This window comes from Bos taurus, chromosome 13 (genome assembly GCF_002263795.3).
Source record: "Bos taurus isolate L1 Dominette 01449 registration number 42190680 breed Hereford chromosome 13, ARS-UCD2.0, whole genome shotgun sequence".
In the NCBI taxonomy this organism is placed as follows: domain Eukaryota; kingdom Metazoa; phylum Chordata; class Mammalia; order Artiodactyla; family Bovidae; genus Bos; species Bos taurus.
In genome coordinates, this window is record NC_037340.1 from 64,872,770 (window position 1) to 64,886,018 (window position 13,249).

General features: G+C 40.3%; 2 protein-coding genes across 2 annotated transcripts in view; both read right to left on the reverse strand.

Moving 5' to 3' along the window:
- CPNE1 (copine 1) overlaps nt 1–12,113 on the reverse strand; it is a 35,913-nt gene extending 23,800 nt beyond the window's left edge. The window contains exon 1 of the mRNA NM_001076940.1: nt 12,015–12,113. The gene's annotated coding sequence lies outside the window, so the exon portion shown is untranslated. The remainder of the gene's footprint in view (nt 1–12,014) is intronic.
- On the reverse strand, nt 968–12,139 carry RBM12 (RNA binding motif protein 12). The gene is given in 3 exon segments (NM_001198892.1): nt 968–4,084; nt 6,683–6,767; nt 12,015–12,139. A coding segment is annotated over 1 exon segment (2,862 nt). The 5' UTR covers nt 4,063–4,084; nt 6,683–6,767; nt 12,015–12,139; the 3' UTR covers nt 968–1,200.
- Nucleotides 12,140–13,249: the final 1,110 nt, after the last annotated feature.

Genomic DNA, 13,249 nt, shown 5'->3' on the forward strand with positions numbered 1-13,249 from the left:
CTCAGTTCTCTCCCCTCTAACAGCGGCACTTGTACTCTTTAGAATTTTTGCAAACAGGCTCCTGATCAATCAACTAGACCAAAAAGCCTCCAAGTAACAGGATTAAGTACATATCAATCTATGGGCTAGTTTATGGATCTTTTCCTATCACACTATTAATAGTTAACAAAACTAACAACTGCAACTTCAATTTTAAAAACCTATATATAATGATGCTTTCTTATGAATGGACGATTATTTAGTTTTATAAGTCATTTCAGATAAATTTGGGACAGGAGGAAATTGCCAGAACATTAGAGTCCATCTTGGGCAGGATTTCAACTTAGGCATCTTAAACAATGATTACTGAAAGTGGTTTCTGGTTTTTTATGCCGTCCAAACAACAGGCACGATTTTTAAACTGACTAAACTACAACTCGGCGGTCAAACCAAAAAGGCTCTGGTAGGTAGAGGACTCTGTTTTACTTTTGTGGCAAATGTCTTATTCCACACAGTTTTAAGTGTGACAATAGAAATTAAAATTTCAAGGTTATAGCAGAAACCAAGTGTGGAATTTTATAATAGAAAAACAACAACAAAGCAGTTCTACTCATTTACAAACGAGTCAATGAGGCAAACAAAGCAGCAACTTCAGAAGCAGGACTGTCTATACAGCAAGAACCCTCAAGAAGCAATAAAGGTACATACAGTGAATCTGTATACAGAGATTTTATTCAATTTTAAAAGAAAACGAGAACTTTAGACAATGCTTTGACCCTATAACAAAGCAAATCTGTCCAGCTTTGAACCAAATTCCAAGAGTAGCCAGCTTCTATTTTTCAGCAGCTGGCAAGAGCACCCTTAATGAGCTCTATTGACATTTCTATCTTCTTCATCCATATGGTATAAAACAAAAACCAATCTAGACTCCTTGATAAGCTTTATGTGGTCATTTGAGTTTTACAAATGGTTTCTCTAATGGTATGCCAAAATCATTTTTGTGTTCTCTCGAGACAGCTTTACTATAACATACAGCAATGTTTATCTCGGTAGTGAGTCTTCTGTAAACAGTCAACCAACACTCTATGTCATGGAAACCAATCTATATGCAATTGAAACAATCCACAGGTTCTAACCTGGAAACACTAGAAAAACAATCTGAATGCATTAATCACAGCACTATGAAGACTATATCTACCCTATGAAGAATGATGTGAACAGCTACCCTAATACAAGTTTTACTTTCCTAGAGCCAATAGGTCTGTCATTTAAGTCAATGACAGCAGCTGTGGCTTCATCCCGAGATTCGAAAGCCACCATAGCTTCACCGGTGGGCATACCTTTTTCATTGTACTTTAAACACACTGAGCCTGGGATCACTTGATAACCGTAAAAGAAATCTAAAATCTCATCAATAGACACAGTGAAGGGCATGTTCTGTACTTTAATTATTGTTGGTCCTGGTTTTCCAGAACTAGATCCAAAGCCAGGAGGACCACCAATGTGGATTGGGCCAGGGCCAGGGCCAGGACCAGGACCAAAGGCTGGAGGGCCACTCAAATGCCCAGGGGCATTTCCAAGGCCAGGGGGCCCACTTCCAAAGCCAGGGGGGCCACCTAAGCTACCAGGGCCATTTCCAAAATTCTGAGGGCCCCCTCCAAATCCTGGTCCACTTAAATTATTTGGTCCACCTCCAAAACCTGGAACATCCAGTCCTAGACCAGGCAAACCACTATTTCCAACTGAAGGCATTCCAGGCCTAGCATCACCAAAGGCCCCTCCTAATCCTGGAGGAGGGAGTGGTGGTCCAAAGGCATTTGACCCACCAAAATTACCAGGAAAGTTAAATGGAGGCCCACTGTTGGCCTCCTTAGATCCTACAGCCAAGAAGGCATGCTCTTCACCTCCTGCACTAGGCATTCCCGCACCGGGCATTCCCACACCAGGCATTCCCGCAGCAGGCATTCCTGCACTGGGAATTCCTGCATTAGGCATTCCTGCAGCAGGCATTCCCGCATTGGGCATTCCCGCAGCAGGTATTCCTGCATTGGGCATTCCCGCATTAGGCAGTCCCGCACTGGGCATTCCTGAACTGGGCAATCCCGCATTGGGCATTCCCACATTGGGAATTCCTGGAACTGCAGGATTACCTGGCACAGACATCTTTAACCCCTTTTTTCCTTGGGCAGGAGGATTTTTCTCAATCTCTCTCATATCTTCTAAAGTAACTACATGAACAAAAGCTTCTCTCCCATTAAGTTTTTTACGGTGTAAGCGTTCAGACTTACGTGCATCATCTTCATTTTTAAACTGAACCAATGCCTGTCCTAGACCTTGCCCATTGTTATCAACAAGAACATGTACAGCATTTTCATCCACTGGGATTCCTTCTAGGAACTGAAGAACATCCATCTTGGTAATGCTGAAGGGAATATTTGTTATATGGGCACAGACTTTGGCAGAGGTGACATCCCCCTCCGGATTTAAGATCATTTCCCTCTGGTCATAGCTGAAGTTCTGCAGTCTTTTTCGAATCATATCTATCTTTTCTAGCATACCTTTCTTGGTAATTGGATGAACTTGAATAAAGCGATTACCCATGTATTGTTTATGACGACACAGAGCAGCCTTATAGTCAGCCTCATTCCTGAACTCTACGAAGCCTTCACCCGTTGCTTTCCCATTGGGTCCATAAGCAATATAAATACTATCTTCCACAATATCCAACTTTTTAAAAAAATCAATGACATGTTTGTTTTCTGCTTCAAATGGCAGCCCTTTCAAGTAAACACAAAAACCAGCCTCATGTGGTGATCTTGACCTTGACCTTTTCTGCCCACTGGGCGATTTTGACCTGGGAAGTGGCTGAGGAGGGGGATGGGTTTGTCCAGAAGGTCCTATACTTTGCTTAAAAGTGATATGGCCTCCAGCAGCTACCCACTGTCTCTCTGTGGCAGGACTAACTTCCACATAGCGTTGAATCATCAGCATTCTGTTTCGTTTCAAAGCTTCAAATGTATCTTGAGGGGAGAGAAACTTAACCAATCCATTCCCATTATTTCGACCTACATGATCTTTCAACAAATGCACCGCATCAACGCGGAGCCCATGGAAAAAATCTCGGACATCATTTTCCATTGCAGAAAAGGGCATTCCATGCACACTGACATACAGATCATCAGGGTTGATGGGAAGTGGTTTCACACTGCTTTGCGAGTTCATCTGGACAGGGTTAACAGGATTCAATGGACCCAGAAACACAGGGTTCAGGTTATTGTTCAGATTCACAGGTGCTCCAGAGCCATTCATTCCAGCAGGTAGAGGTGCCACAGGTGGTGGGTTCAAAGGTGGCATGCCTGACATGGGTGGCAGTGGGGTCATGGGTGGCACAGAAGGGACTGGGGGAATTGGGGGCACAGGAGGCACAGGAGGCATTGTAGGTACCGGAGGAGGAACTGGAATTGGGGGAATAGACGGCATCGGCGGCAAAGATGGCATCGCTGGGATTGGAGGAATTGGTGGAGGTGGGACTGTGTTCATCGGAGAGGCTGTGCTTGGAACAGTTGAGCTAAACGTTGGGCTCCCAAAGGAAGCCCCCATATTTGGAGGAGCCGTTCCTATGCTGGCTGTGGAAAATGTCTGTATGTTTTTGCTGCTTTCATGAACAGAAGTGGTGGCAGTAACTACACTGGGTGAAGGATTATTAAAGTTGGGTACTGTTGTAGGCAAGTTCACCCTGCCACTCATTCCTGAGCTAGGTGGCGGTCCTGATCTACTAGCATTTGCCGGTGGTATATCTAGGTTGGCAGTTTCAAAACGCCTACGACTCAGTTCAATCATATTCTGCATTTCCGTTTTACTACTCAACAACAGTGTTACTTTTGACCCTTTAATTGTACCACCTGTGCGCATCATACCAAGCCTTGCATCTTCATCAGTGGCAAAAACGATGAAAGCCTCACCCAGTTCACCCCCTACAATATGCACGCCCCCATCAGGAATGGTCAATCCAGAGAAGAAGTGGCGAATGTCCATGGTCCCCGCCACAATTGGGAGACCTTGCAAACGGATGACCACAGCCATGCTGCGCTGAAACCACACACACCTGCAGATGAGAAAAGGCAACGGCCAGGTCAGACTCCTGTTTATCACACCAAGTTTTCAGCTATAAGAATGACCAGCTACCGTATTAGGCCCTCAAGTAGTCCCTTAAACTATCACAAGCAATGTCATTTTTTAAAATGTGGATATTCTAAAAACTGGGTACTATATGCCATTTACAATGTAACCCAATTTCAACGTCCAAAAGACATTAATTCTGAAAACAATTAAAAGTTCAAGACTCAAAAGTTTCAGGGGAAAAAACCACCAAAGGACAATAAAATCACCAATTATTTCATCAGTCTGGCCACTAATTATTCAATAAGATTTAAAAGAAATGTGCATGTCAAATCAGGAAACAAAGTTTATCTACAGGGGAAAAGATACAAAGAATGTGTCAAAGGTAATAGTTAAAACTGGCTCAGAATCTTCCTTATAAACTTAATAACTTTGTAGAACTATTGTAAAATTATTCTATATGGCTTGATCTCATAACAATGAATTTCAAATAACACTAAAGCAGATTCAAGTCTCAAATAAGTGGTTCCATATTTCACCCTAGGATGAAACAATTTATTAAAAAAATATTTTTATTAAAAAAATGATACATGGGATTATGCATTACATATAAGGTTAACACGTACTAAGCATCCCAAAGAAATACTGAATAAAATAGCCAAAATGTTAGATATCTGAAGTCATCACTCCAAAAAGTAGAACCTGGTTACAGCGCCATTCAACATGGCTGTTCCAGTTAAAACTCAGGTCCAAGGACTCATTCTCAAACCCTCATTTAATAAGGTCTTGTTTATCCCACAGAGAGGGCTGATAATGAAAAACAGCTATTTTTTGTTTTTGAACTAGTGAATGAACTTTATTCAGTGATTGTGACCCAACATAACTCCTATGGTATTTCTGGGTGCTCACTCATCTCCATAGATAATGTCCATTTTGATATAATCAAAAAGAAAAATTTCTCCCAGACTTAAATAAAATTTCAGTATTTCAGTTCGTATAGTTTCTAAGAATAAGTGCAAAAGCAGCCATTTGTAAAGTGATCCAAAACAAATTCTTGGGGCTGAAAAAATATATTAATTTGAAATTTATGTGGTCAACAACATAGGATGTTTTCCAAGCCATTTTAAAAATCGACTTTGAAACATAAATCTATTAAACTGGCTCTGTGATCTTAGGAAAATGATAAATTATGTGAGCTGTGGCTTCATCACTTCTCAAATAAGAACAAAGAAGAGCAAAGTTTCCTGCTGCAAGTTCTAAGGATACTAACTCCATGAAAGCAGCTTTCCAATGTCAAATATTACATGAATACTAATTTGAGGCAACAAAATCTGCAATTATATCTCAATATTACGACTGCTGTACACAAGAGAAATACATTGTTTGGCTTTCAGACGCTTTTCTCACACACACCTACACAAAAATAAAAGCCACCTTCAAATTTAACCTAGAAAGATGGATTGGCAAACACAAAATAAAACCATATAAAACACTAGAAATCTGAAAAGAGGGGGAAGCTTTTCATTTTTGGTCGAAAGGATCAGTAAGAAAAATTAATACTAAACACATCACACTGATAGACTCTTTTGCCCTTATTTACTATTTAGCAGTCTCTAAGAAGTTCATCAAGAAGGTTCTGATTCATTAAATCAAATTCTCGTTCCTTACTAATTCTAAAAGATTGGCTATACAGCAAAGCTAAGACAATAATCCATTCAACTTCAAAAATCACTTAATCACTAATTGGGGGAAACATCTTGGGTAATCTAAATCCCCAAAACTTGAGAGAGAGACAAAGAGTATGTTAGTTTGCATTAGGACAGTAAGATGAGAATTTTAATATGTCCCAAGAATTAAACACAGGGCTAAAGTGACATACACAGTTAAGTCTTCAAACCATCTGCCGCTGAGAGAGGGGATTTAGTCAAAGTCTGTACAAGGTACATACGAAAACATGATATTGAAGGTCTGCCCAGATTACCATCTAGAAAAGGGCTGAGTAAACCAAAGTAGCGCACAAGATTTATTCATACAGCCATCCAAAAAGGGAGAAGGTTTTAGGTTCTGAAAAAACATGAAATAAAATCTGCTATTCTGCTACAAAGTACCTGTCTGACAGATGAGTCATTTCAATCTATCTTGCTTGAGCATATCCTAGTTATTTAACAAGAGGGTCAGATTCCAATCAATAAGGTTCCATCTAAAGTCAATTTGTACTCTAAAACATATGACATATATACTTCTACCATTTTCTCTACCTATTCCACAAAGGAATATTAAAAAAACCATACCAATAATAAGCACCTCTATTTGTAGGTGGTCTAAAATGATACCGAGGAAAGAAAACAGCGACTTACTTCCTAATAATGAGGAATTCAGCAGGAGAAATGCATCCATAGGAAACTGACTCCCAAAGGAATCAACAATGTTCAAGACACCCATCCACCCCAAAACCATCCCTCAAATAAGCTTGTTTAAAAACAAAGAATAAAAAACACAGTTATTATATGTATTTTCATGTTATTTAATAAGCTATCTCATTTTATTTTGTATAAAAACAAACCCTCTATTCAAATTCTCTTACCTGATAAAACAAGAGATGTATTTTCTTAACAAGAAGTAGAGGTCAAGTCAATCCTGTGGGCAACCAATTAAAACCAACTTTTAGACTGCAATAGAGAATAAATGGAGGCAAAAATCAATGCAGGAAACACAAAAATACGCACAGGCCACACTGAACTGTATATTACGAAGGCGAGTATGAAACCACTGGAGTACATCTTTATGAAGTATTAGAAAAAAATATAGATACCAAAATCCCACATGTTTATTATTTATTATTTGGTATTGCTTTCAAATGCTTTCTCTCAAAATATTATATATTTACACACATCAAGAATGTGTCATAAATTAGCCCAAGAAGAATGAATCAATTGAAAACTAAAACAGTCACAAAGCTCAACTTCACATCTGGTAATTGCTTTAATCACTTGATGATTAAACCAGTCCAGAAAATTCCATAACACAAGTCCAACTGCAATCTATCTCCTCAGATTCCCATCAAATTTTTATGAAAAAGCACAAATTCACAAAGTAACAGTTACTGGACAAATTAAGTCATCAACTCAAGCGTATTCATGGAAATTACTGCCGTTACTCTTTCAAGATATTTTCCTTTGCACCAAAATAGCAATCAAACAACAAAAAAACACAAATGAAGTAAAAGTTCTGGCTGTAGGAGTAATTCCTAGTTAAAACCACCAGAGTTCAAAATATTAAGGGAAAGTTTTTTTCTTCTAACATACCAAACTTGTCCCAAGAAACTTGTTAAAAAAAAAAAATCCAGCATATTAAGAGTACTTCCAAAGTAAAAACACATCACTCATCTTTCACTGCAATTTCTCCCAAACTGGTGAAGTTATGAACAATTCACAAGCAATTTATATGACCAAACGATTAGACAACTATATTCAAGAGTAGAAGAAAATTGTCACTGTTAGGTATTAAGATTACCCACAGAAGCCTACTTAGAATGATGATGCCTATTTTTAGCTATCTGTCAAGATCAAGATACCACCACTGAGCTTAATATGCATCACTGGAAAGACATATTCAAAAGTTTCAGTGTTACTCCAAACTTTTCTGAAGAACAAGCTAAAATAAACATCAACATCCACTCAAATTACTAAAGAACACTGAGATTGTTTTGCCACAAAGTTATGCTGTATGTCATAAACAACACTTACAAAAGTCCAGAGCATTGTGTTAAATCTTTTAATAGCTGTACAATCAATACTAATTTGTGTAGAATTCTAAAACTCTTTATTTAAAAAGCCACATCCAGTAGTTTAACAGGTCACAAAAGGCAATGTAAAACAGAAAAAAGCTTGCTTTACATAAAGTTTATGTTCAAAGAAGAGCATGAATTATTGCAGGTTTTTTTCCCTAAATGTACAAGTTTGACTAGGGTAATTTTCTAGTTAAGCACTTGTGATGATTCCTACTGGAGATTCCAATTCAAAAGGTCTGGTGGGGGGAGGGGGGGGGTCAGGCCATGTGCCCTGAAGGCAAGGGAAACAAGTTCCTCAGCCTCCTCCCTTTCAGACCAGAGAAGGTAAGTAAGATATGTCCACCCACAGAGGAACAAGCTTGGTATCAGCCAGTTAAGCCCAAAGGGAACATGCTATATCTACTCCCAAAAATGTCTCCAGGATTGCCAAAAATTACTAAACAAGGAGAAAAGTTAAAAGAACCAGCTGAATTTGACAAATCTCTAGCTGAAGTGTATGTAACATGTTGAATTTACATGTTACAAAATCAATCAAGACATAAATTGTTAATCTTCACTATTTCAGCAAAAGAGAAGCTCCACCTCATCCCATACCAAAGAAAAGTACACAGGAAGCTCAGGCTAGAAGCCAGAACTTCAGAACTCTTCGTACTACATCCTTTCCTTCAAATAGAAATCCTGAGAACTAAAGTACTTTTGTTTTCAACATCTCACTTGGAAAGGGACTCAATGATTTAATAGAAGCATTACTGTTTAATAGAAGCATTAGGAACCTACTCATTACTGCATTCTAAATGTCAGCAAGCAACTAAAAGTAGGATACCAAAATGAAATATTCATTCCAATCACCTTAAGCTTTAATGAATTTTACAAAGACTGAAAACAATTCTAAGCAACAAAACATCTAAAATTCATGTTTTACCTTCTCATAGAGCTAAGGGAAAGAGAAAATGGGCTTGATTTGCCATTAAATCCACTCATATATTTTAGAACTAAAACAAGAAGCTTGCTTTAGTATACTTTTGCACTTTATCTTGAGGATTAACTCACAGTAGCTTTGTTTCCACTTTACAAATACCAGATACATGCACAAATATTTGCTACAAAATTTTAGCATATTATTATGAGAAGACAGATTTTCTTATTTACTAGCCATTCCAAAAACTTGGAATTTCAGGATAAAATGTCTGACAACAATCTTCTTTACCAGGAAGCCAAGGCACAGATAGGAACTTGACCATTTCCACTATTCATTTGGTAATAAACATCCAAAAGTGAATTTTAACTTGGTTTATCAGTTTTTGATCACAAGAACCAGGGTACAGGTACAATCTAAGATCTTCAGATTCAAAAGAAAACAAACATAAGCACCCTTTGAATGTTCACCACAAAGATGAGTAATAGAGAACCAATTACATCGGGCACCATGCTACACGCAACATAACCACATCATGGTATGCATTATGAAAAAGAACATAGCTTCATCGACTTAATTTTGTCTCCATCCCCAAATGGATCACATTTCAGGTTCTGGGACCGGTCTTAAAACAAATTTTCTGACATTGAGGGAGATATAAACCTTTAATAGCATATTTCTCCACTTTCTCATTTATCTCCAGTCAGTATTCAAAGGCAGTGAATCAAAAAGACATTTCTAAATATGATATTTACGCTCTTGCAAAAAAGACTATATTATTTTTTATATCCCCCCAAATGCCAACAAAGTTCATTGTCTTACTGGCTTTAGACTTCAAAGAAACAATATTTCTTCTAATCTAGCCAACCACATTCACCCTCACTACTGGTTTTAAGGCTTTAAATTTAATGAATTAAACTCTATGCAAACCAAAAGGTGTATGTGTGGTGGTAGTAAAATCTGACAAAACTATAAGTGATTTTTCTTAGTTGACCTAAAACACAACAACATTCACTTTTCCCACAAACATTTATCAAGCACTTACTGGCCAGGCAGAAGATCAGAGAAATGGAAGATAGTCACTGCGTTTTAGGCAGGGATATCTAAAAACATCTTTTGCGCAACCGTTACTGACAGAAGTTCTTCCTATTTCATCTAGAGAAGAAAATATTCAATAGAAGGATGGAGTGACTATCTACAAAATGGAATAAAAACACCATGAATACTGTCGCTGAATTTCAACACCTGGAAAACACTGGCCCACAAAATCAAGTTTCACGTCTAAAAATTGTACCAACAACCCCCAAACTCATCATGCAAAAATCAAGTCATTTGGTATGTCAAAAAAAATGAAAGAAGTCTGGAGTTTTCTGGAATCAGCGTATAACAATATATTCCAAGTAACTACCATGATGGTTTCTAAAGCTTCACATTTTTCACCTAACAGATATGAACATAAAAAAACTGAAATTATGCATCACAATCCATAAACAAAATAACCAATAATAGAGCATATAAAAGTGATATAAAAATGTATTCCCTGCTTCATTAAAATTTTCCAGTAATAATCCCGAGCACATCCTCAACTTTTACAAAACAAGCCAAACGTATCATTTTCTTCAGGGATTAATTACCATAAACATAATTTTTTAACCTCCTGTAACAGTTCCTCCCAGCTTTTTAATATTCTTAGAAAACGGCTGAACACAATTTCCTTCCACTAAATCCAGAAATCCTCCACGCTATCAAAACTACCAAGTACGACCCAGTCTGGTGTATGCCTATAATTAAAATACAAAACGCAACGAGAATAGCCTATATGTCCAGACTTCTAAGATTATTTTTTTCAATTGCAAATGCTCTGAAATGCATTAACAATGTAAATTAGATAATAAAATCCAAGGAAATTCATGTTAGTACTGCATTTTACAAAAATTATACCATTTAAAACCATACAAGAAGCTCTAAAACAAATACTTGTCCGAAGTCTCTCCTTCAACAAAACCTTCAGTTGCAATCAGTTTTTTAGTAGGTTATATCGACTGGCATCACCTTAATCTTGTATATTTTGGTTCCTGTCAACTATCCCAATTTACATTATGTCATCTCTGGGAATCCGGAGCAAGAAGGGTTTTAAGATCCAGAAACCTCGCTTATGTTGTCTATTTCCACTACACAGCTTTCGGTACGTTCAGAGCTGAATAACCCAGAGTAACCCTCACAGGAGCTCAAATTTCCACTATACGGCAAACAGTCCACGCACTTACAATCTAGCAACTAAGCCCCCTGCACTAGTGATCTTCCTGTCATTAACCTGTGGATTATCAAAGCCGCTCCCACTCATTTTTTTCACGTGGCCGCAAACTACCATCTCCAGCCTTCAATCAAAAACTCAGTTCACTCTCCATCAAAATCACCCAGTCTCCGCATCCCATTGAACCTCCTCCACCTTAAATGCTGGAGGATCTCTCCCAAGGGACACGTAAAGTGATGCTCTTAGCAGACCCTTCCCTACGCGGGAACCAAGGGCCTAACGTCTTAACAATTCTCATAAGGCTCGCGAGGCGGACTCAACCCCATGCTACCCGTGCGGCCTTCTCCAATTAACTACACACCGGAGAACAAGCCCCGCCCCAACGCTGGGCCTCAGCAGCTTTTCAAGCAACCCCCTCTACCTTCAGGCCTCCATGGCGGCCGGCCAATTCTGACTTCCTTCCTACACTCAAGGGAGAGAACCGACTACAGCTCCCTCCCCACAGGTGTGTCCAGTCCCTTTTTTCAGGGGCCTCCATCCCACTGCCGGTGGAGGGAGTGTCCTCACTATGATTATCCCCTTACTTCGGGACACAGATATAATCTCTGCCCCACATGAGAGCATAGAGAATCTTGTTCATTCGGAATGTAGCGTGTTTTCACTGCAGTTCCCGTTCGTTTGCGGGCAGCTGGAGCACCCAGCTCTGGCTTCCTCCCCTCTCAGACAACGGGGGCGTCCTCGCTATGGCCTCGGGCCCTCTTCGATAGGCAGACCATCCTCTCAGGACTGAGAGGCGCAAGTGGCGCCCCAAGACCCCCTTAGCTAAGCCCCGACCCTTTTGTGTAGGGCGCTCGCTGCGGCGGGCTCCGAGGCCTTCGAAGGCCCCGCCCCGGGCCACCAAGGGGCGGCTCGAGCCCCGCACAGCCCCGCCCGTTCCGGGGCTGCAGGAGTCTTACCGGCGAGAGCTGCGCGGCACCTGAACCCAGACCCGAGTTACCCCCCGCGCGAGTGCCTCCGCCCCGCGGCCGGCAGCCCCAGCCCGAACGGCTTCCCGGAGCCCAGAGCAGCCACCTCCTTCTCCTCCGCTTCACAAGATGGCCGCCGGCCCGCTCCGCAGCTCAGCGTTCCAGAAAGGGCGGGGCGGAGTGACTAACGTCACGGGGCGGAGCGGCGCAAGCGGGCTGAGCATCTCGGGAAGCTCCCGGAAGTTGCCTGTGTTTCTTGTGAGAAGTTTGCGACGTTTGCGCACTAGCTTCGCCTTTAGGGGAGCGACGCTGCTTGATGGGATCCGCTCAAGTATTTGGCGCCTGGGTTCAAGCAGTTTCTTCTTTTCGAGCCTCTGCGAAAGGAGGAAAATACTGCCTACCTCGCAGAATTGTTTTGAGATTAAAAGGACCACAAAATGGTGGTGAAATTTAAAATTTTCAGCCCGGGGAGCCTTACCAGTCCTCGTTAACCTCTCCACGACTGCACTTTGGTATGGTTTTATTATAGAAAAAATTATTCTTGTGCTACTTAGGTCCTAAGCCTCGCAGACTCCACTCGCTCGTATATATCCTATCTCTTGATTAATGTTACCATAATTGAACTAATCTTCCAAGGCAGAAAAAGAGGCAATTGACTAACAAAATCAGAGACTAAATTCCCCAAAACTCCCAAGTTTGGGGAAGATTTGTGTTGCAGACTAGCCTGGTGCTAGCTGAGTGTGACTTAAAACAGATCACGCTTTTAAACAAATGTATGATGCTGGGAAAGACTGAGGGCAGGAGGGGAAGGGGACGACAGAGGATGAGATGGTTGGATGGCATCGCCGACACAATGGACTTGAGTTTGGGTGGACTCCGGAAGTCGGTGAAGGACGGGGAGGCCTGGCATGCTGGGGTTCATGGGGTCGCAAAGAGTCGGACACGACTGAGCGACTGGTACTTCATTATATATACTTTTTGCAGGTAAAATGCAGTGCGTTAAGAACAAAATCTACTAAGTACAACATGGTACCCAGGATTGAATCCTGGAGTAGAAAAAGGACATTAGTGGGGAAACTGGTGAAATCTGAATGAAATCTGAAGTTTAGTTAATACTGATGTATAGATGTCAGTCTCTTAGTTTTGACATCATAGTTTTAAGTAAGATGTTAAAAATTAGAGGAAATTGGGTGATAGACATGCAACTCTATACTGTCTTTGCAACA